We start from the raw sequence: 24,443 nt of genomic DNA, 5'->3' as shown, positions 1-24,443 counted from the left end.
ATTAAAATAGCCATTTCCCTTTTCAAGCTGCCCAAAGCACTCTAAAAGGATTGTTCAAAACCGGACGCAGTACTTTGGCTAACACCCCTATTAGCACCCTTAGGAGAAGGGAGTTGTCTGTGCATCCCTACTACTGCTCCAGCCTCAAACACAATTGATAATGACTGAGACAAAGTCTTACTAAAAAGCAACATAGCGATCCACAAGATGTGGGCAAAACAACTCAATTAAATTTTAGGTTTAAATATCTAAAAATTTAAATATTACTGTGACTCTCAAAAGAATTCACATCAGATTATTCTGAGTCACTTTATAAAGGGTCTTCACTTTACAGACCCTTATAAGAATGATAGAAATATCCAACATTTAATTTTACACTTATTTCTGTAACATTAAGTTGTATCTTTTTTCCCCCTTCCTAGGCTATTTAATCTCATTGTATCCTTCCCAGGTATTCATATGCCATCTCTTTCACTGATAAGGACAAGGACTCAAAAGCCACACCAAAACAGATTATTCTATACATCCTATCTATTGCAGCTCCACAGAAACAGGTACCTGACCTTGTCAAAATAACTCAGACTCCCTAAGAAAGATCTGTATAGACACAAGAGAACAAACAGGGAGAGCATTCAGCAAGTAATTGGGCTTCTTCTATTTATACTGTCATTACAGAGTATGAAGAATCACTGGAGGGTGATTTGAAGCATTCAAACCAAGATACTCAAGTCACTATTCAATATAAAGAGCTTTCATACCAAGAAAAAATCAAGTTAAGGATCTCAAACATTAAGATTGTAGTAATTAATGACCAGGTAATAGAAATACAGGGCTCTGCCTAAATTGTCATATCTCTGTAGTTTGTCCCAGGGCTGAACACAAGCAGCTCTACCACAATAGGATCCAAATGTAAAATAGTAGGTTTTATAAAACCTACTATTTATAAAAAGTTTTATAAAAACAAAACAAGCTATTTGTAAGATATAGTATCCACTGACTTTGCTAGAATCAGCTTGAGTCAGATAACACCTCAAATCTTATGACACCATCTGGTGGCAGAGTTCACAAAAGATGATTACCAGATGTTAAAAAGAGTTTTAACAATTTAAATTTTATTCTGAAAAAAATTAAACTTTATTCTGGATATCTTACAATTTTTTTTTTTCTTTACAAGATAAGGTAAAAAGAACATGGATAGAAAAATACTTTCATTTTACCTAGATACTTCAAGTTGTATCTCTGTACACAATTTAGGTAGGCATGTAGAGGACAGTGACTGCTGTTGCCCTGTACTGGATTCACAATCCTGCAGAAATTAAGGTCTTTAGTTCAAATATGTGACATTTTTGAACCTAGGGAATAGAAGCTACATGAAGCTTGGTCACAGTGACCAAACAGACTTAGGTAAAATGCAGACATACTTTGGGTAAAATCAACTGAAAATGCCAGAGTGTAGCACCTCTTTAGCTAACTTTACATACAAAAATCAGTCATTAGTGGAACACACAAAGTAGTGCAAGTGCAGCTGCCTTTTACTGCCAGTTCAGCTGAAGTCAAGCAAGGACTTAAAATAAAAAAAAAACATAATTCAGTTGCTTTTAATAGGAGAGACTTCAGGATAGAAATCTATTTTCCAATGTAAAAAGTTACAGAGATACATTGCGTTGGTCCTTAGAGCCTGCAGTTGTAATCCCAAACACTGCAGTACTAATGGGAATAAGCTTCTAAACTTCTGCAAAGCTGTTAATCAAATTTTTGGAACGCTTAAGTGTTTGGTTTTTTTTTTTTTTAGGCTAGGATCTGTCAGTTCAGCAAAACAGCCAATTTGCTAAATACAGTAATTGAGGTTTAACTGAAAGAAGTAGCAAATACCTGAAGAACAGCAATAAGCAACAGAGATATAGGACATGCAAGCTTGGAAACTCATGTTGAAAACAAAGTCCACAAATTCTCAATTATCTTCTCTCTCAGGACACACCACCTCAAAACCTGTCTGTTCTTTAAAGCTGCACCTCCTCAGGTGCAGAAGGGAAGGTGAAAAGGTTTATACTTGCATGAGAAGATTGTTACCAAACCTCCATCAACAAAGTATACTGAAGCAGGAACTTTAAAGCTTCATCAGTGCTACTTGTATCCAATGTTTCGTAAACTTTTACGAATTGACATTCACATGCACCCCCGAGCAGTTCTTAATATAAGTTTGGATTTCAACTACCCTGTGTGCAATGATGAATGATTGCTTTCAAATACCTCATATTTCATCACACTATTATGACTTGTCTCACGCTGTCAGTCCCACTCCTTTTAAGTTAGCAGATATTTATCACTAAACTCATGCATGCTTTCACTACAACACATTTTTAGATATTGACTCATGAGGAAGGCAACTAAGCAACTCTGCACTCAGTTACACTTCATCCCCGGAAACACTCCCGGCAAGCACGAAGAGGCAGCAGGGCAGCTGTACACCTGGGACAGAGAGTCCTGCACCCTAAGCTGTCCTCCAGCAGGGCATCGAAGTGCAGGGATCCCTACAGCAATCGGGGATGCTCACAAGGCAAAGCAAGGCGCATGCCCGCCCCGAGGCGAGGAGCCGGCAGCCGCAGCCCCCCTCGGCCGGGCTCGCCCTGCTGCCCTCCACAGGCCGCCCACTCCGCCAGAGCCGGAGCAGCCCCCATCGCCCCCGGCCGCCGCCGCTCTCCCCAAGCCCTCTGCTCCGTAGAGCCCCGGTACTCACGGATCGCACCCCTGCCCAGGCCAGCGGCCCGGCAGCCCATTCCCCTGTGGGACCGAGGAGGCCCGGCCAGCACCGCCCCGGGTCCGGCCGCCCGCACGGCGCCCGCACCGGGCCCACCCCGCAAGAGCGCGCGCGGTTTGGCGGGGGCACAGCGCAGCCCACCAATGGGCCGGCGGGAGGGCGGCCGCGCTGCACGCTGGACGGCACGCCTGCGTGCCTGCGGGGGCTGCCGGGAAATGCAGTCCTGGCGGCGGCGGGACGATCGTGGACAGCCGACAGGCGAACGAACTTCGTGGCGAGAGCACCAGCACCGGCCAGCTGGGAGCATTTACCAACAAATAATGATAATGGACGTTATTGTAGTTATGTGTAAACACAGCGCTTTAAACACGCATAGTGCTACGTGTTACCCTTCTACAAATCAGAAGCTCCAGACGGCGGGTACCTCAGCAGCGAGATGCCGTGGACATCACGCCTGCCAGGGTGGCCATGACTGGGAAATTGCTCCAGGGGCGATTTTTAAGGCAGGAGGAGAAGGGCGCGGGTTGTGCTGTGTGCAATAAGCCTTACTGACCGGGACCTTTCACGAGGACAAAGTCCACAGGGACTTGGAGCATCCCGAGATGCTGAGAGAGGCGGGGGAAACCAAGACCCAGCTCTGAGATCGCAGCAGCAGTTCCACTGGAAGAGGGGCTTTAGATGCAGGACCTGATGCTGTGAAAGCTACCGGCTGTGCTTTCAGTGCTTACAGCCCGACAGCAGCCTCAGGGAAGAACTTATCCACACCCGAGAAGGAATACACCTCAGGAAAGGCTGCGCGGTCCAGCTGCAAAGGATAAGGTCAGTAATAGCGAGGAGCAGCTTTCTCTTTCTGCCCTCCTCTCCGCTGGTGGCAGAAGGGCGCTGACACTCATCGTCCTAGTAGAGAGTAAACTGGAGAAAAACCCCACCGATACAAATAGGGCCACTTCTGTACTGCGTTGTTTGCTGCCGCAGCTCCGGTAAGCACGGCGGGACGGCGGGCGGCCACATGCACACCCACACCCGGCACTGAGGCCCCCACACTTCAAGGGGGAGGGAAGGAGGCGCAGCACCTTCGCACGGCGCCATGCCGGCTGCACACAGGCCGGTGTTCCGGCCGGTGCGCGGGCGCTGAGGGCGGTTCTTTCCCGCCGCCACCTTGGGAGTGGCGGAGGAGCGGGGCGGGCCCGGCCCCGCTTCCGGGGGCGGCGGTGACGCGCGCGGGACGGGGCTCGGCCGTGGGGACGGGCGGGACATGGGAGCCTAAAGGGACGGCCCGGCCCGGCGTAAGGGAGCGGCGGCGGCTGTGGCGGTGCCGGTAGGTGTGTGACGGGCTGGGCTCTGGCAGCTCGCAGCGCCCCCGGTGAGGCGGCAGGCTGTCTGGTCCGTGCCGCGCAGCGCCCTGTGCGGGGCGGGCTGTGGCTGCCGGGGGCCTCAGTGGGGCCAGGCGGGCCTGGCCCGCCGCCGTTGCCGTCCTGTGTCGGCTGCGCGGGGCACTGGGCCCAGGTCCTCCGAGCCCCCGCCTCAGCTGAGGGCTGCGCCCGCCCCCGTGTGCGAAGAGGCCTCGTGTGCTCGCCCGTAGCGGGGGCGGCAATGCCATGTCCAGGTGGTTTTTATTTGCTTGGTGAGAGCCCGTGAATTGCGCTGTTAGTAGGGCCCAGGAGAAAACCCGCCTCTTGTTGCTTCTTATTAAGCTTATGTATTGTGTCCTGCTGCCTTTAGACTAATCTGTGAAATGCTGTAGTGTTTATGTAGTAAACAATAAGAATCGAAGTGCTTTTTGTGCTTCTTTCACTTGTACATTTCGATGCCCTTGGTGCTTCTGGGAAGCTACTGATGAGTCACCTTTATTTTTCGCTTTTTTCACTTTTTTTCTCTTTCTGTTTCACTTAATGTGAAGTCAGCACATGACACTCTAAGTAAACGATCTAAGGGAACTTGGGGAATTTCTTTATGCAACCTCTCTAACTATTTGCCTTACTTTTTGTTTTGTTCTCTGAAAAAGGTTACTAGATGCTCAGCCTTTAGAACTAAGGGTGTTATTATACTTCCCCTTCATAAACAAACGTGATTCTGTACTGTAGAGGGAACAGCTATGTAGGAAGGTGTTTGGGGACAAAGGCAAAGCCACTTGTGATATCAACTGCTTGATGCAATTGAGCACTTTTTTGCCTACTGGCAGTCTAGTAGCCAGTCTATATGCCTGACCTCCTCTGCTCCGCAGTTTTTGAAGTAGGGGCACAATTATATAAGCACAATTTGTGTCTTTAGGAGAAATGGAGTCTGTAACTCAGTAAATGATCAAAGTTGGACTGTGAATTTGTATTGGCCAGTATGTGATTTGGAGGAGGTTTCATGAGGCTTTTTCAGGGGCAAAAATGGATTGCTGAGGTGAGAGTAAAACTGAGCGCAGTGCGCACAGGAGGTGGCATTGGTAGCGCCTATTCTTTGTGCTATCGCCTCTGTGCAGTGTGTTCAGGAAGCTGATAAGGGAAAGCAGGAAGCATGCAGGGTAGTGTCTTGGTCCTGGGCCCTGCCCTCTTCCTCCAGGGCCACAGATGCTTTATTCATTTATCTTGTAGACATAATAATTTCTGGAGGAGTGCATTCTGGTGCTGATGCCTTGTACCACCCTGTACTAGCTGGGCTGAATTTCAGCTAACTAGCAAGTAGGATAGCTGTTTTTGTTAAGGAAGGGTTTTAAAAACCCAATTTTTCTGTATTAGTGATATGAAGAATTTGAGAGAACAAAAAAACCTCCATCACTAAACACAAACGTGTCTAATTTTGAGCTTTGTGAGTATGCACAGGAAATTCATACTTAACATTCACATATCTAAGAATATTGTTTCATTAATTTTTCCATCTTTTGGGGAAGGCAACAGCTCCCTTAAAAAGAGAAGGAACTGAGAGCATCTGCAATCACCTGGGGCTGCACTAATTCACTGACAGCTCAAAATACATCTCATGAGGTACTGGCTTCCAGTCAGTTGCTGCAACAGCTGGGTTGTATCAGCAGCTAGTTCCCATCTTTGTGGTAAGAAGGCATAAGCTGTATTTCTCAATTATACTTGTAGATGCACCGGATAGGCTATTTCCTTCTCCCCCCCAGTTTACAAGTTAGCAGTGAAAGAGGAAGGCAAGTTTGTGATATTGATTAAAAGCATAACTTCACAGGAAAAGGGGTATGTGCAAATAGAGGACCTTCAGATACTGAGTAAGGAAGTAGTTTGATATGTAGCAAATGTAATGGATGTATCCATTTCTGAATTGCATTCAAAATTCTGAAAGGAATTCGGCCTATCAGAGGTACAAAACTGCTTCTTGCCAGCCAGAGATGCAGAACAAAAATTTTATTCAGGGTGGGTTTGTAAAAGCGCCCTCAATCCAACAATCCCATGAGACAGCAAAAAAAAAATTTATGTTAATTTTTTACCATGTGCTCAGGGAAGGTGGGTGGCAGAGGTGATTATGTTGTTGCTGTTGCTGGCTGCATACAGCAATGCTTTAAGTCTTGAGGGTCTTTCCATTCAAATGCTTTATTACCTCCCCACCGAAGTTTTTGATGTGCCTGTTGTCAGGAAAGCAGCCAGTGAACTGCTGTTGGATGAAGTGATGCTTCCGTAGCTTTCTGATCACAAGCGGGTACTTCAACCTGGGGACGTGGTCAGACAGGTCACCAAGGGCGTTCCTAACACTGAATTTGCTCCTCTCACACTCTGGAAGTTCTGCCTTGGCAGATGTTAGCTCCCAGTTCAGTAGCTGGGGACACAACTCAGTGCTTGGGACTGATCCACTGCAAATGGGGCAGTGCCAGCAGTGCTTTTCCCAAAGAAAAATTTGCACTGTGGTCTCCCGGGATCACCCTCCTGCTAATAGAGACCAAGCCATAGCTCACATCAGTTTGTCACCTTCCAGCTTTCTCAAGTTAGACAAAGAACTTCTCAAGTTGGACAAAGAACCCACTAAAATGTTTCCACTGCTCTATGAGTGTTGATTAACAAAATGAAGATCTCTAAACCAGTGATGCTTTGAATGGACAATGATAAAATCACCCCAAAAGTGCTTCTTGTGTCCCTCATTATTTTGCAATAACTTTGTTTTGTCTTTCAGTCCTCTCCAACCTAAGAACTTCACATAGGAGAGTGAATTGCAAGTTTTTCAGGGTTTTTGGAGCCATGACTAAATGGATAGTGAGTGGAAAAAAGGCTGTGCAGACATAAGTTTGTTTCGTCTTGTCCAGGAGATAGAAGTAACTTAAGCTTAATCCATCCTCAACTGTCTTAGGCAGCAATGTTGTAGTTATGATATGTATTATAGTGGTGAACTTACAGGATGGCTTAGCCCAACATGAGTAGTCTTGTGAAGAGATCTAAAGCTTTAGGTTGGAATTGGAATTTCCAAGAACTCTTTCTATCTTGTGCAATCTCCCAAATAAAGCATAGCTGTAAAAATTTGATGGCCGTGTGTTTATTTCCTTGCTGCTCTGGTTTCTCAATCTTCCTTTTTATAAGGCAGTCATAGTTAAGGTAATGAATGTGTTGTAATTTGTTTCCTAGTAGAAAGGTTTAATGAGCCCAGTTATCTCAAGAAAATACGTTTTTGTAGCAAGTTTAGTTTTGCATACTCTGCAAGTACCAGGCCTTCCTCTGAAAGGGGCAGAAGGGGAGTTGTACTGAAATGTGTTCAACTGAGCAAATACTGCAGAAAACTGATAAAAGAAAGTAAACAAAGCTGACATCACATCCTTCCTTAAAGGAGTACTACTTTGTCTTAAGGTACTTTAGATTCTTGTTTAAAGTTTGCCCATCTAGAAAGAAAATTAAAAATAGAATATTGAAATAATTATGAAATATCTTCGTAGGCTGTTGTCTTTTTTTTACTTTGCTTATTTTGTGGCTAGGATTTTGTAAATGGTAGGGGAAGGAAGGTGAAGAAAATAGACATTGAGTATCAATGTTAAAATAAATGCTTGCCTTAGCAAATATTATCATAACAAATGTTATCTTAACCATATCAAGTTTTTTCTCTCTGTATATTTTGTCTTTATTGAGTAATCTTAATGCCTTATAAATTTTGTCCTATACCATTAACATTGGAGTAAGATACCTCCAAGGATGTTTTTTGATTCCTAGGCAGAAAGATGGGTAAACAAGTGTCCTTTCTTTATGTATGTATATTGTGTTCTGTTGGAACAGCTGAGTTACTTCAATACAAATGGCCTCATCTTGGCTGTTAAAATTTCTTTTGAGGTATCTTGCATGAAGGGCACCTGCTTTGTTCAGCTATTCCACTTAATCCTGTAGCTGAGTCTGTATTCATGTCTTTGGAAACAGCCTATTTTGGAAATGTTTTGTTTGTTTTAAATTAGTGTTGTGTGCTTTTTTTAAATATTTTTAACTGCTATGTTGTGAGAAGTTTTTATTGCCTAGAGAATGTGTTTTTCTGTTCTGCCTTATGGCATTAATTGCCTCTGCAGAGCTACCATGTAGGTTGTGCCTGTGCTTGCAAAAGCAATGCTGCAAACTAACAGGAATAAAACTATGGGTTTTTGGAGTCTAATGCATTTGGCTTGGATATTCAACTTTAAACAGACATTATAACCATACTAATTCAAAGAGCATGCTTTCTTATACCTGTCTTAATAAGGAAATCTTAATATGTCTTGTTTTGTATACTCTAATGGTAATGTCTGAAAAGTGAAGGCAGATAAGCTTGCCAGGAAGTTGAAAGAAAGAAATGTTCTGTCACTTTTCAGTGACATAAGACCTCAAGAAATTATCAGAAAAGCTCAGCAAATAGCTGGACCTTTTATCTATGATAAAGGTTGTCAGAACATTTCTCTTAACCAAGTCTTCTGAATGGTTTTACTTAGCTTGCTCACACAGGTCATACCCTCACAATTATATGAGCCATCACTTTAAATTATGGTTTCATGTCACAACAGGCAAAGCACTGCAGGTGTCCGAATATGAGCATCAGAAGATAAGCACATGCATAACTCAGCTTTGAAAAATCCTGGAAGTAACTTTTTTTCCCTCTGTGTCTGCTGTGTTGGGAGGGTTTTTTCTCTACATCTTGAAGCTGGATTTCTTGATTGTTAGGTCAATTTATAAACAGTGTCAAGACTAAATACTATTAATTTAGGGCAAAAGTGAGTGGAATGCTGTGCATTTCTATAGAACTTCTTGCTGGCTGCCACTGGAGCTACTCATAAAGATGTGAGCAAGCTAGGTGAACACAAAGCCTGTCTGTCAGCTGTTAGAACTGGTTTGCTGATGACACAAAGCTGGGAGGAGTGGCTGATACCCCAGAGGGCTGTGCAGCCCTTGAGAAGGACCTCAACAGGCTGGAGAGATGTGCAGGGAAGAACTGTCAGAAATCCAACAAAGGCAAGTGCAGGGTCCTGCACCTGGAGGAATAACCCCATAGCACAGGCTGGGGCTGAGCTGCTGGAGAGCAGCTCTGCCAGGAGGAACCTGGGGGTTCAGGTGGACAACAACCGAGCCAGCAGTGCCCTTGTGGCCAGGAAGGCCAGTGGGAACCTGGAGTTCATCAGGAAGAGCACTGCCAGCAGGTCAGAGGTGATCCTGCCCCTCTGCTCAGCCCTGGTGAGGGCATATCTGGAGTGCTGTGTCCAGTTCTGGGCTCCTCAGTACAAGAGAGACATGGAGCTCCTGGAGTGGGTCCAGCAAAGGGCTAGGAAGATAATTGAGAGACTGGAGCATCTCTCTTACCAGGAAAGGCTGAGGAAGCTGGGCCTGCTCAGCCTTGAGAAGAAACAATGGAGAGGGGACCTCAATGTCTATCAGTGTCTCAAGGGAGGGTGTCAGAGGATGGAGCCAGGCTCTGCAGTGGTGTCAAGCAACAGGACAAGAGGCAAAGGGAAGAAACTGATGCACAGGAAGTTCCACCTGAATATGAGGAAAAGTTTTTCATGGTGCAGATGACTGAGCACTGGAAAAGGTTGCCCAGAGATGTTGCTTAATCTTATTCAGTGAAAATAGGTACTTTCCTCCCTGTCTCAGGTTTACTGGTCCTTAGGTGTGCAAATCAGCTTGAAGAGTGTTCTCAAATTCAAGGCTGGGACTGCCTCAGATAAACCTTATGAAAGGAGCTTAAGCCTGTGAATGAAAAGATAATTTACTGATTATACACTGAAATTGGACTACTGAAAACAGAGTTAGAGGCCTTGTATGAGAATATCTTGCATTTTTTTTTATTTAATGATAGCAAAAACTAACATGCACTGTCATCTACTTTACAGAAATCTCCTAGAGCCATAGTCTCAGGCTATGCTAGGTGCTGAAGACCAAACTTGCTGAAATGTTCTTTAAATCTTTAAGTGCTTCAACTGTAAGGGATTTAGGTGTCTTGATTTCAGTTCACCATCAGAGTAATGCACACTTCTTCTGAGGAGCTGTGGGGTAACAGCTGGGCAAATCTGCATAAATTTAACTTCCTAGGAGCAATTACTTTTGTTAGATATTCTAAAATACTGATCTTGTAGGGGAAAATTAGTCAAGTCAAGCAGGATGTTTGGAATTATATCCATGAGTACCGTGAACTTAATTGCAACCTACTCATGTGAAAGATCAAGGAGTAATTTAAAATTAAGGGGCAAAATTTGCGGGGGGGGGAATATCCTCTTATTTCTCTGCTTATGTGCTATCTCATTAAATTCTTGTATAGCTTGTGAGCTCTGTTTTCCCATTGCTAGGAGAGATGGTTTTATTACCATTCCTCCAACAAAAATGCAGATTCTTAACTCTGAAAAACCTGTCTCTGATAGGAATACACTTATTGATGGGATTGCTAATTCATCTTGTCTTTTAGGCAAAATATATATCTTCTGTTTTTAGCAAAAGGTAGATCATGGTGTCTTGGGACCTCAGTTATGACCCTGTGCTTATTATGAGAAAGATAGATCAGAAAACCTTTGCTACAGTTTCAGACATACCAGTTAAAACCTTTGTGGATCCTTTTGCATTTGAGGAATTCACCATACAATAACAACAACCATTTCTGGAGTCTTACTTGGGATCATTTTAGGGGGTGTTTCATCTGTGAAAATATTTCTCCTTTTTCGGATATTTAAATTCTTCAATGGAAATGGAAAGACCTTATTCCTGTTTTTTACCTTACTAACCATAGAATTTTTTCAAAAATGTTTAGGAAGCCAAATCTTGGAAAAAAACATTCTTCATATACTGATTGTTCCTATATTTCTTTTAGCTCCTCAGTTAGGTCGTATCAGCTGTATAATTATTTTAGTGTCTTCTAGTCCTAATGATACGTTTTACTATGCAGAATGAAATGTATAGGCTCTCATTCTTTGAACTATCTTCTACTTTCAACTCAAAATACTGATGAAATGATAATTCTAATGCTTACTTGGTATCTGTTGTTACAGGGGGAAGGTTCTCTTTAACGTGATTCCTTACAAGTAGTATTTCCTCATCATGGATGAGCTATCACCTGAAGAAATTCAGCTGAGGGCCAACCAGGTCACTGATGAGGTAAATATTATAGGAAGACATCTGGGATTACAGTATTTGCCTAACAATATCTTTTAAAAACAAATACAATACGGACCAGGATAATGATTCTGCAAGGTTATAGCTGAATGGTTTAAGTTTTCTCCTTAGTTGGTGAATACTGGAGTGAAGACTACTAAAAATAAGAATGAGTTATAACTGCTGAATTTTGAAGTCACTTACTTTACTGAGTACTGATCAACCAGTTGTGATTACTGATATGATAGAATTTGGTCACCTACAGCATTGTTAATTGTATTGATACTTCATGGCTTTCTTATTTAACTAAAATTCATTTGAATATGTAATCTTTTTTAAGACTTTCCAATGGGATAAGAAAAATAATAGCAAGGACTAAAAACAAAGAAAAACTAATGTGCTGCCAATATGTTGTAGCATGTATTAAATATAGACAAGGTGATGAACTATTGGTGTACAAGGTGTATACTATTGCCTTACTACAATGAACTGACAGAGAAGAATTTCAGATACTAATGTGTGCATAAGTAATTAATGCACTCATTTTAAAATTCTCTTTCTAGTCTTTGGAAAGCACAAGGAGGATTCTTGGCTTGGCCATTGAGGTAAGAAAAAGCTTTTGAATTCTCTGGATTTATGAAGTATAAAAAGTATCATGGTAACTGTAATTTTAAACAGTTTTTTGTCTTTCTCAAGACACACACACTTCATCATTAGAAGTTGCTGCCTTAATTGAGTAGTAGCATTAGAATGACATAACCTGCATGATTTTCACATTCTATTAGATTACAGAAGAATCAATATCCTTTTTACCTGTTTTAAGCAAAAGGATCTGATCTCCAAATGTTACAGATTAGTTGTAAAAAGTCTTCTGATGGTCAGTTATGTCTTTGGCTGCTGCAAAATTTGCTTTTCATAACTTGTCATAACTTTTCATGCTTTTCATAATCTTTCGTCTGTATTTCAGCTCACTGTGTCTGTGAACAGTTTAGAAATGTTTCACTACTGAGGACAGTAGGGGTCAGCTGGGGGGGGTGGTAAAGTATGACTGCTCTTGGTTCAAACAAGTAATTCTACATACATCTTACAATCTGTTCATCAGTTTTAACTGATAAAGAAACTCTTAACACCCTTTTACATTATTTGAAACAAATCTGTATTTGGGTTTATCAAAGTGAAGTTGTATGAGGAATCTACTCCTCTGCACAGTTCTGGTTGCTGAAGATGCAGCTGTTAGCAGTAAGGCATTTGATCACTGTAGCCTGATAAATCCTTCACACACAAGCATTAAGTAAATGTCATGAGCCAACATCATTTCTCTTGGCATCGTAGTTTCCTGATTCATTCTGTGCTGCCAGTTTACAGTAAAGCATGGGTGCAACTTGCATGCTAGATCCAAGACACTGAGCCAGCAAAGAGCTCTGCTGTAGTATATTCCTCACTGCTAAATTCTTAGAAATTATTTTGCAGGCTTTGTTTTGCTTGCTTTCATTCTGGCTCCTAGCACTAAAGACCTTGTAAGCCCTTTTGAAGGATGTAGAGATGAATGAACCAAATGCTGGCTCTCAAAATGAAGCACAGCTAGGTTTGCTTTTCTAGCCAGATGTTGTCACAGTTCAATCTGAGTATTACAGTAAATTTTATCCTCTTTTGTAATGTAAGAAAAACCTCACAAAAATACCATAAATGCCCCACTAATTGAGATAGGCTGATAAGCACCTTACCTGTTACACTAACATAGCTGGTAATTTGAGACTTCTAATAGCTTTACTACAGAAATCATTTTAAGTACCGTGTTGTATTATAATCTTGGATGGATGATCAAATTTACTATCCAGACCTTCTGATTTTGCATTGCAGTCTCATTTTATATGTGCAACTAAATTTCTTTCTGCAGTCCCAGGATGTTGGCATCAAAACTATTACCATGCTGGATGAGCAAGGAGGTAAGTTCTTCCCTAACACTAAAAATCAACATTAGAATGTAACAAATGTAAGAAAAGAACTATCATAGAAGAGTTGTTGCTGAAACTAAAGGCTTATTATTAAAGACTATTTAGGTGAAAATGAGATTTCCTAGTTGGTTATTCGTAGGTATTTGTAGAATTTAAAATATGTTTTATATGTTTTAAAGTAGTTGAGAGGTAATGATAGTTACAATGTAACACAGCTCTGCTACAGAAGCTGCTTTCTTTCACTATGGCATGAATGTAACTAGCTGCATTTATTCTAAAAGTAGCAATAGAAATGCTGCTCTAAAGACGGGGAAGATATTTGCAAAGTAGTAACCAAAACCTCTCATTGAATATCTTTCTTAAAAATTAAAAAAAAAAATCCTAAAAGGCAGGAAAGAAAAAAGTCAATAGTCTTCATATAAAGATAGAACTGAAACTTCTTCCTGCTATAAAGAAATGTTAATTTTGCCCACTTCCCCAGTCCATGTTTAGTCAGGTTACTTGTTTCTCTTCTAGAACAACTAAATCGTATAGAAGAAGGCATGGACCAGATAAACAAGGACATGAGAGAAGCTGAGAAGACACTGACAGAGCTCAACAAATGCTGTGGGCTCTGTGTCTGTCCTTGCAACAGGTCAGTTATACTGGTACTTGGGCCTAGAGTTCCAGGATATTCCCAATATTAACTAATTAAAGAGCTAATTAAAAATGCTGAATCTCAAAAATGGATTGTTTTGATAAGTAGAGCTGCATCCTTTTAAAATTGTATGAGAGTAACCAAAACTAACTTGTATCTAACCAAATATTGTGCCCCTTTTACTGTAAATCTAGCTGCTATATAGCATCCTGCACAGTTCTGGCCTAATCTATTTAAGGCTTCTATTTAGTAGAAAATAATTAATATCCATGCAGATGAGGCCAAATTGAACTGCAAATAGCTATATGTAAGTGCCTGTCTCTTAGAAATTTGCTTCCAAAAATAATTTTTTCACAAAATACTTTTGTACTAATTTAAAAGCAAGATAACTTATTCATACTTTAGGGAGAGTGAGACTAGGAGAACAGAGCAGACACTGCTTTAATCTTTTCACTAGTGACTATGTAAATTCTTGCAGACCTGCTTCACATTGCTTTTAAACATCAGTGTTATGGCTAACTAAATCTAAATCAGTTGAGTAATCTAATCTTTAGTATGACACTTGATTTGTACTTTTAAACAAGTAAACAGCCTGAGCAATGTCAGAATTATTTTTGATGGTGTCCTAGCTTTAAGTAGTAAAGTACCAAACTGTTTGTGTTAATTGGATGTGATCATAACCCTTCCAAATGAAGGAGGCATAAATTGAGTATAGTGACTGAAGTGAATAGTGTGTGCATTTGTTGGTTTTTGCTCTTTAGCATGAGCAAAATCAATTATCATTCAATGGAGAAGCAGCAGAAGTTTAGGTAAATATTCCTTGGAGTAGCTAAGTCTGTTTAACCAAGAGAATAGCACTTAGATGGTCATTTAGGATAGATGTGAATGTGACTTCTAAGGCTGAAAGTCTAAGTGCTTTAGTCCCTTGAAAATGCAAATGTCCTGACTTCTGGATAGATGTGCTTACAGCTATATATTAGCTGGCTCATGCTGGTGGACTTTGAGCATTTTGACACACTCAGTCTTTGTTTTCTGTAGTTGATAGTCTTATTTCACTGAAGCTAAGCAGCTTTTTGACACTAAACAAGCTCAGAATTTGTGAACTCTTGTGGCATTCCAAGGACACAGATAACAAGAACAGAAGTGTTGTGTACCAAACTGGACAGTAATGTATAGGAAAAAAATGGGTAAGTAGAGGGCAGCAAAGAGTGAGTGTCTTTCATATATCTACTGGTACACCAACCCTTTCTCAATGTTAGATTTATTTGTCAGTTACCTCCACAGCTTTTCATATTTTTCATAAAAGCATAAAGCTATATAATCTAAATCAGAACTCTTGCTGAGTTACTGGTTTTTTTTTTTAATTTCTCCTAGGTTTAGATTATTTAGAAAAGCTTTGTGAAAACAAAAAATACTGTTATACAATCTATGTACTATTAACAATTTATCTTTTTGTTGATCTTTACTACTTTCTTCTCCATTCTTTCCTAACACTGATGCTTGCTTTCTAAAAATGAAGACTAGGATAAGAAGCTGTATTCACTTAAACTGGTGAAAGTGGATTTTAGGACAAGGTCAGTGTTAGTAGTGCAGATGCATATTTAACCAGCTGTCAAAAGTGATGTTCTATTGCATTTGTGCTTGCATGTGCATGATGTCTGTCTGCATGTGGTTCTCCTTGTGATTGTGATGTTTTGTAGTACTGACATGAATAGAGAATGTCCATTATTACAGAGGGTATTTTTAGCTGTGGAAATGGTGAGCAACTGCTTGAGCCATTGCTGGTTTGACAGGTTGTGTAAATTGCCTTAGTTTTGCAAAAATGAAACTTGAGAAATGTGAATGTGTAGTAATTTGAAAAACAGCTCTTAAAATCAGGTGATGAGAAGTTTTCTTCTTAACTGTGCTTATTTTGAACAGTAATTCTTTTTCTGGCTGTCTACTTCACAGGTGCAACTAGTCCTCAGGACACTTGTTTTTTGTTAATGCAGTCCTCACATTTGCCTCTGGCATCTAAGACTTTGCTCCTCCAGAGGCAAATCATACAAAGATCTCTTCCATTTATGGCTTTAGTATAAATGAGATTAAAATACAATGCTCAATCTAGTTGCAGTAAACTTAGACATCTTTAGGCCTGTGTATGTACAAGGAGCTAGAATTGACTGGTTTAGGTTTCTTCAGGGTTTTGTTGGGTGCAATATTTCCACTATTAACAGCGAAATTATTCTGTTTTTTCCCCTCAATATGTTCATTTTAGATTACTTCTTGTAGGATCTGACCTATGAGATGTAATTTCCCATATTGAATACATAAACACCCATAGATAAGTTTATTTTGCTAGGTTTTCTTCTCCTCATGCTTTTGTGGTTCTGTGATTCTTGAGACTGCTTTGTGTCAGTGTGCTTTCTTTATTTTTTTTTTCCTCCTATGATTTACATAGAAAAAGTATAATGCCAAGTTGGCTTATTGATTTAATGGAGTTAGTACAATTGAATTGCAGAATGAAAGAACTACTTAAACATGATTACTGTTAGTTCATAATCAAAGTTAACATGAAAAACATTAACTTCTTCTGTTGCCAAGTAATTTTTTTAATGTTTGATTTTAAAAAATTATAGCAATTAATGGTTTTCTTGCATAATATAGGTATTTATTTGAGTGAGTTTTTGCATTCATTCTTATTTCCTCCTGAAAGGTAACTAATCTTGTCTCTAGATTAATTCCAGTTATAAGTGCAATTCTATTTTATGACAGGGTAAGCTTTCTTGTGACTGTCATAAGCTTCTGTCCTCTGTTAAAATATTGCTTTAAGCAAATTACTGTTCTTTTATTAAAGCTTAAGACCAAAGTAATCACTGTCCTTAGAGTAACTCAGTTGTGTTTGTACTATCAAGATACAAGAACTTGTATTATATATACAAAGTTTTATCTCTACAAAATTTCATCTCTTTTGGGCACAAGACAAATGTTTATGAAAATTCTAGATTAATACTGAACTTCAGTCAGGAAGCTATATTTCTGATGTAGTGGTTCAGATTTCTTATTTTTATGGAGTAGGACAAAGAACTTTGAGGCCAGCAAAGCATACAGAGCAACCTGGGGAGATGGAACAGAGAACTCAGCAGACCATGTGATATCCATGCAACCAAGAAGTATAAATCAGCGGCAGCCTCAGACTTCTGGAGGACCAAGTGGTGGATATATTACAAGGTTTGCTAGCTCACATTCCTCAATCTCAAATGCACAAATCCTGTTACTAGTTGTCAGCTTCTTTCACAGATGCATTTTCGGTCAGGTTGCTAAATCGAAAATTTTAGTATTGTTTGGAGGAATTGTTGTGTCTTGGAGAGGTGATGGCAGACACCTACACCTTCAGTATTGTAGTGCTCATCCTGCACTTTTTTTTTTTTACATAGTGGTGGTATGGTCAGTCTGTTTCTGGATGTGAGAACTGTAAGGCTTAGTACTCAGTTATTGAGGGGACTGTTAAAAATATCAAGGTCTATTACTGTCATAAAGTATATTTGAGAGAAACTCACGTCTTAAACTTCAGGTAACTATTTTAATTTTTAAAGCTATTTTTGTAGTAGTGGCTAGCTTAGCACTCTTTTATTTGATGAATGCTTGCTTGAAGTACAGGGAGTTTTAAAAGGGGGAAAAACATACCTTGGTTTGAATGCATAGTGCAACAGTCAAGTTTTACTAGACTAAATCTATGCTAGACAAAAGCAAGTTATTTATTCTTGAAACATTGTCTTAATTATTTGAACAGGATAACCAATGATGCCAGAGAAGATGAAATGGATGAAAATCTTGCTCAAGTTGGAAACATTCTTGGGAATTTGAAAAACATGGCTTTGGATATGGGCAATGAGATTGATGCCCAGAATAAGCAAATAGACCGGATAAATATAAAGGTAAATGTCAAAGGTGTTCTCTGCTCTCAATTCAGAGGTTGTAACTCAGAGGTTATTAGGAATGTGCTCACTGTATTTGCAGCAAATACATGATAAGTTTGTGCTGTCCTCGAGGTTGCAGTGATTTGAACAAGAGATACACCTTGATACATACAGGGTATATAGCTTAAAATTCAAATGCTTGAGTGCCAGGAAACCTAAATATACAGCACAGATGACTACTTACTCTGAAAACTAATAAACTTCATGGAATCAAAAGTACAAATATTTACTGGAGGTATACATGGTGGATTGTTACTCACAGGAATTTTTTTTTCTTGTGATAGGGAATAGGTATTTTTAACAATACCAAGGCCCTTCAAAATTCCTAGGAAGTCACTATAATGAATGTAAAGTAAAACACAAGTTATTCATTGCCCTAATTCTTGTGGATGAATTAATATTGGACCTGGGGAGACTGTGGAATAATGGAGTTTGTAGGTGCATGGGGAAATGGCCTGCACATTAAGTTAATTATAGTAACTTTCTTTTATATATATAATTTAGTTATTTAAGTGTTAGGTTGTCCAAACAGATTAACCGTATATGAATATATTTTGGGAGGTTTCTTTCAAATGGAAGCTTAATGAGAATGCTAAGTCTATTTTAGAAATGTCTGTATTCTGAAATGAGTAGAAGTTGTTTTATAGGCATCCTGGTTGAGAAAGGAAGCAAAACCTTTAATGCATAGTGTGTATTAGGGACTTCAAAAAGTAGAAGCAAACACTGATTACTGTGAAATTATAGTATTAAGACAAAATGGGATTTTAAAAATCTCACTGAAATGTTGCAGTAGACTTCAAGAAAGAAAGAGGAATGGAATTCTTCTGATGTGACAAAAATGCCAGTTGCATGTGTGTCAACAGTTCAATTTTGTCTAGTAATTTAGTATTGATAAGGCAAATCAACATGATTATATGGAGGATGCATTAACTGTTCCCTGAAACTGCACATCTGATTACCGTGTTAAAAAAGTCAGACACTTGCAAGTACACTAGAAAATTTCTTTGAATTTAAAATGAGGTGTGAAATTCTTATAACTTATAAAGCAGACTGAAAACTGCCTGGTCAAATAAACTGCTAGTGGGAATTACTGTTTTTAGTTATAGTGTTTCTAGTAGATTCAAGCATCTCTTTTTGGCCTGATGCTCCTTTGGTTTAGTGATTTGAATAAATCTTGCTGATCAAGTCTTACTAATAATTAAAATGGGGTGTATACAAGTTAGAATTGCTTTGCAGACCAGAATAAAAATGCAAGTGCAATTCCTGGCTTTGAGACTGGCAACTTGTCTCAGGATATTTAAATTAATCCTATGTTGATAACTTCTTAAATGTAGTGAACAGTATGGAAACCAAACCAAATGTTGTCTGTAAATCTCCAAACAACAGTATCATGTAAAGAAACAGAATTTAACTTCAGAATATAATTGATACTTCTATTTTTTAAAGAATTCTGATTCACCTTGGAAATAGGCTTGATTGGGTGACTTTGGGTAGTATTATGCAAGACTCGTGGTCTGAAGAAACCCATAATGAAACTTACATTACTGGATTTTTCTTAGAAGAAGATCTAGTAACTAGATTAGTATTTCCAAAGTGTTGTTAACAGATTAGAGTCTCCCTTTTCCATAGTAGGTTTTTGTCCCTCCCCTTGCCTTGACCCAAAAGGCAGGAAGGAGGGAATGGGAGGGAGGGACTTGAACTGCAAGCGTGCTCTGCCCAGCCCATTTCAAGACAAAGGTGTGAAATGGCCAATACTTGGCACATAAACCTGTGCTAATACTTGGCACAGGTTGAGCTTCTTAGGGGTTTCACTCATGGTGAGGGCAGAGGCTGATTTTGTGTGTATTACACTTCCCCACAAGACACTGCATAATCGGGGAATTACTTACAAACTCCTTATCATACCTTTCAGTAAAACTGTATTTTCACACTTGTTCAACCGAGATACTGTGACCTGACTTTTAATGCTTTAAAAAATAATAAAATCTGAAGCTTGTTCTTAAAATACCATATTGTTACAGCACTAGTACATTGGAGGGGATGTGAATGAAAATTATGGATTTGCACTAAACAAAATAAATCTGACTTCATGCCCATAGGCTCAGTTTTCACTATTACTTCTAGTTCAGAGCAACCTTTTTTCTCTGTAGAGGTTCATAAGATGTCTAAACACTGGGAGAGAATTTTTATTCCCTTGTTTTGTTAACATGCTTCCTTACCAGCTGAGGAAAGCTGATGTGTTTTGAAAGTCAGCTAAAGAGTAAAACCTTTTTCTCTTTGTTGTTTCTACCAAAATTGACACCATATGCTCTCTAGGGAAAAAAAAATTACTTCCAGCATACAGAAGTTGCTCCCCTTCTCTCTACCACAATGATGATACCTTGCAATTCAGAAGTTCATGTCAGTTTAAATTTTTAAATTGTTTTGCATTGAGTCTGCAAATGACCTGTGAATTTCTCTCTTTCAGGCTGATACAAACAGGGAACGCATTGAGCAAGCAAACATCAGAGCCAAGAAACTAATTGAAAATTAAAGCCTGCTGTCATTGTTCAATGACAGCCTCTCCAGCTGCAAGCCACCATATTCATGGATCTGTGAAACTTCTATTCTGAAATAAGAGAGGCTGGGACAAATGAAGCAGTACCCCTTCTGTAGGGATTAGTTATCTTTTATTGCTTCATGTAAACATGGTCTTGACTCCAAGAAAGCAGCCAACTTCCTTCTACTCATCTGCCTTCACTTTCTTTAAACTGCTCAGGGCTAAAAGTGTTAGGGCTTTGAGAATCTTCTTGCATGTTTGATTCCTCTTCCCAGTTTCTTTTTTTTTTTTTCCCTGCACCAGAAATTCAGTCCTTTATTTAAGTTGAACAAGCAGGGTAACCTGAATTCACAGCTGTGGAAAGTTGGAGAGGGCACTTTGCACTGTTTGAAATACCTCATAAGTTGAGTGTCTTCACTAAAACAGGGACTAGGTGAATGTTGTCTGATTTGTATCTCTAGCATCTAACCATAGTTTTACAATCCAAACCACATGATTGGTTTGGAGTTGAATTTGTGGATCACAGAATTGAAGAGGCCCATTACTTACAACTTGTGGGTTGAGGGCTTTAAAACACTTCCTAACCACATGAACTTTAAGGTAATGGTAGCCAGAGGGATATACAGGTTTCCATTTCTTTACTGTAAATTGACATCAGTTTGGAGGCCATGACTAATCATGCTGCACTGTTCTGATAATATTTGTTGTGTGTATATACATATCTGATCTAAGCCCCATGCACACAAGTAGAAGAAGATAAAACTATCTCCCTAAGGTATTTATTTGATGGAAAATTTTACACCTCTCATCTAAAAGCTAACTTTGAAGTGTTTGAATGAGGCATCTGAACTGGAAGAAACTGAGTAGAAAAGCATGCAGCTTGCTTGCATCCCATATCTTACTCTCTTTTGGCCACTTTTCACTGGAGTTCAGTTTATGCCTTTCTCCAGTGCAAAATAATGATTGAGATCTGGTGCAGAGTTTGCTCTCAGCAGTGACTTTGAGGGTGCTTCTAAAACCTACCAAAACCAGAGAAGCTTATTGTGAAACTTCTTTGTCACAAGTCTGGAGGAAGCAGTAGCTATTTATGAACTGTATGCTAGTTCTAAATAAACTAGTTCTAAATAGATTCCTGACTGGTTTATTATTGAAGACATTGGGACTGGCAATTGGAAATATTACATGTCCAAGTTGCTTGCAAATAAAATGCTCTTACAGGTGAGGTAAACCACTCTCCTGTGAAGAAAAATAGTCTGGTTTTACTGTAATATAAAAAGATTTTCTTGAAATCTTAATAATAATTAAATTCTAAGTGACTTAGGTTATGTCAACTCCACCCAGCAGTATATTATTCTGTTTTAAAGTTGAAAATTATGTTTTGGACTAACCTGTGATACCCAGTGTTGGATGGCAAAAATCTTCAAACCAAATTGATCAGACAAATAATTAAAACTTAATAGCATTATGGGGTGCTTTTTTGAAGGACAGTCCACAAATGCCCTGTGGCTACTAATATTGAATCCCAGAGTCAGAGATGACACTAATCCACCAAAATGCAGGACAGTGTTTAAGTGTTCTATTTTCTTTTTAGTAGAAATAACAGTCAGTGTTACCAGTATATTTTCAGTTGGGTCCCGGTGCAACTTGATATTTAAAGAAAAAAGAACCAAAATCAACAACCACACGCACAAAACCCACAACCCCCCACCAAACAAAAACCCAACCAAACAAAAAAACCCCAAACAATTGACCAAAGGATGGGGCAGCTGCATGTAAAAATAGGCCAGTGGTCGTTTGCCTTATGTGAATAAGGTAAAGTCATTTTTAGGGGAATAGATACTTGAGTAGTGTGGGTTGGCTCCTCTCTAGCTTCCGGTAATTGTTGGAATGCTACTGAATTTCAAAATCTCACTAGCTACCCACTCAGTAAATTAAGATAATGTGCTTAAAAATGCAAGTAGCAAAGAAGTACTTTTAAGAACATTGCATAATAAACTTCGAACAGCCACCTGCATAGAGACTTTGTATGTCTTTTTTTCCTTCTTAAAAACTTCAGAGTATCTTAATGAATATTTGCTGCTAGTTGTGAAAGCAAAAGTATATGTTATTTAATTATGATTGTCTCCTGCAACAGAAGACTGAAGTGGTTACCTTATTCTGCTTACACAGTGCAAGCCTGCTCTTTAGCATTTGGACATTCCAAACATCGGAATGTTTTTCTCCCTTGCCATTGTTCTTGTCCTTGACTTGCCTAATCTCTACCAATAAATGAGCATGCTGGCTGATAAAATGCTGTGATTGGTATATCAAAACTGTAATATTGTAGTGAATACCACACAAAATAATTTCTGAGACTCTTGAGTATTATCTAAGTATCAATACTATTTTCTGATGCAGCAAGAGCCAAATCTGTGAGGGAGTTGGTGCCTTTATATTAGTCAAAAACAGTTTGCTTCTTGGATGTCTTACTGTTGTCTATAGAGTAGATGCTTAATTTACATATCTATGGTATGAAATCAACACTTGTACGTCTTTGTATGTCTAAATGCTATTAAGAATGAAGGTTTACAGTTTCTGCTTTTGATTGTTACACTATATATTGTACACAAAAATACATACTTTTATAACTGAATGTGTTTTAAAACTATTTTCTCTAGAAATGTCTTTGTTTAGTTTCCTGTCCTTGAAAAACTTGGCAGAACTATTTGCTATTATGCAACTAGGAAGTTCTCATCTATTTTTATTTCACAGAAATCCCGGTGTTAAAAAAAGAATAGGTGTGGTTGGGAGGAGAGGAATATTGTGGTCTTTAACACTCTGGTTTTGATTCCTGCATAATCATCTCCTAAATGCAGACTATGAACTGCGTCCATCTCTTCTTTGAAAGACTGTGACATACATGGGAGTATACTTGAAGATGATAAAGGAACAAAGTAAAATAACTTAAAACTTTCTAGTTAAGTATTGCTAACAGATACATAGTAAATAACTAGTCCAGTAGATTAAACGAAGAGATTTAGCCTACTGCAAAAGCCATTTTATTTGTGAGGCAATTTAAATTGTATTTTCTCTAGTACCACAGCCTCAGATTCCCAAAACACTCTTAACAGGGAGGAGCTATGGGGGGAAGTAGAGACTTTTGTGACTTGCAACAGTTCCTGACCTGCAAGACAGACTAGCATACCTGGAAAGAGCTTGAAAGAGGTACTTCTAATATACTATCTAATATCTACCAGTAACCAGGAAAATAAAGTAGGGACAGCCTGCTTACATAACTATTATGAGTCGGCAGCACATGTCCCATGGGTGTCAGGTTGTTTTTTTTTTTCCTGCAATTTCAATTCTTGTCTTTCTCTTCTGTGTCTTTGTTTCCCTTTCATTCCTGATTTTAGGGATTTCAAAGGGAATAATTTTCACTACTTTTGGTCTATTTCCCTATACCCAACTTCATCTTGGTACAATTGGTTGTAGTCACTCCATTTAAAATTTTCTGGATTTTTCGATTTCAGTTTCAATTCACCATATCCCCTTTCTGGAGTGTTTGTTCAGCTCTGTCCTCTGATTTCAAGATTTCATTCCGTTTCCACACTTTAAAGACAATAATTGGTAAATTCACGCTAGTCTACTCCTTGATGAAAGACAGCTTTTTAGCAGAGCAGTAACTGTATTATGACCTGCAGGACATGCTTGTGCAGCTACTTGCAGAACTAACCTCTGTGAATGCTCATGGTGAAACAACTTGCTGTTCACCCCATACAATGACCTGCAGTTGCTAATTCATCTTTGCTGCGTTCGAAGCAATGCAGTGTCTAAATGCTGGTGGATTAGATGGATGAAATGTGTGTCTTACTGCAGTAGAAAATGAGAGCAAGGGATGTAGGTCTGAAACAAAATACACAAATTGTTTATATTGTTAATTAGGGTAATGTTCTACCTCAGCAATTCCAAAATTAAAAAGCTGCAAGCGAAATTGTGCACAGAAATAAAATTGGTTTGGAGCTTCGTTTGTTGCAGGGTGGGGGTGATGAGAAGGGAAAATACAAAGTCCCAATATAAAACTACTAATAGGTTAGAGTGCT

At 39.4% G+C, this 24,443-nt stretch overlaps 2 protein-coding genes across 3 annotated transcripts in view; one reads left to right on the top strand and one right to left on the bottom strand.

The window, feature by feature from the left end:
- Window positions 1–2,831, bottom strand: part of ZNF106 (zinc finger protein 106) — a 40,332-nt gene extending 37,501 nt beyond the window's left edge. For both annotated transcript variants that reach the window (XM_058025458.1, XM_058025459.1), the window contains exon 1: window positions 2,738–2,831. The gene's annotated coding sequence lies outside the window, so the exon portion shown is untranslated. The remainder of the gene's footprint in view (window positions 1–2,737) is intronic.
- A 1,164-nt stretch (window positions 2,832–3,995) lies between these two features.
- On the top strand, window positions 3,996–22,996 carry SNAP23 (synaptosome associated protein 23). Its single transcript, XM_058027016.1, has 8 exons — window positions 3,996–4,076; window positions 11,172–11,277; window positions 11,838–11,879; window positions 13,172–13,220; window positions 13,746–13,863; window positions 16,924–17,076; window positions 17,639–17,783; window positions 20,293–22,996. The coding sequence occupies exons 2-8, from the start codon at window positions 11,221–11,223 to the stop codon at window positions 20,356–20,358; spliced, it is 630 nt and encodes a 209-aa protein (XP_057882999.1). The 5' UTR covers window positions 3,996–4,076; window positions 11,172–11,220; the 3' UTR covers window positions 20,359–22,996.
- The last annotated feature ends 1,447 nt before the right edge of the window (window positions 22,997–24,443 follow it).

The sequence above is a fragment of the Melospiza georgiana genome, chromosome 6 (genome assembly GCF_028018845.1).
Source record: "Melospiza georgiana isolate bMelGeo1 chromosome 6, bMelGeo1.pri, whole genome shotgun sequence".
In the NCBI taxonomy this organism is placed as follows: domain Eukaryota; kingdom Metazoa; phylum Chordata; class Aves; order Passeriformes; family Passerellidae; genus Melospiza; species Melospiza georgiana.
The sequence above is the reverse complement of the archived record's forward strand: the minus strand, read 5'-3'. Positions and strand labels throughout refer to the sequence as shown.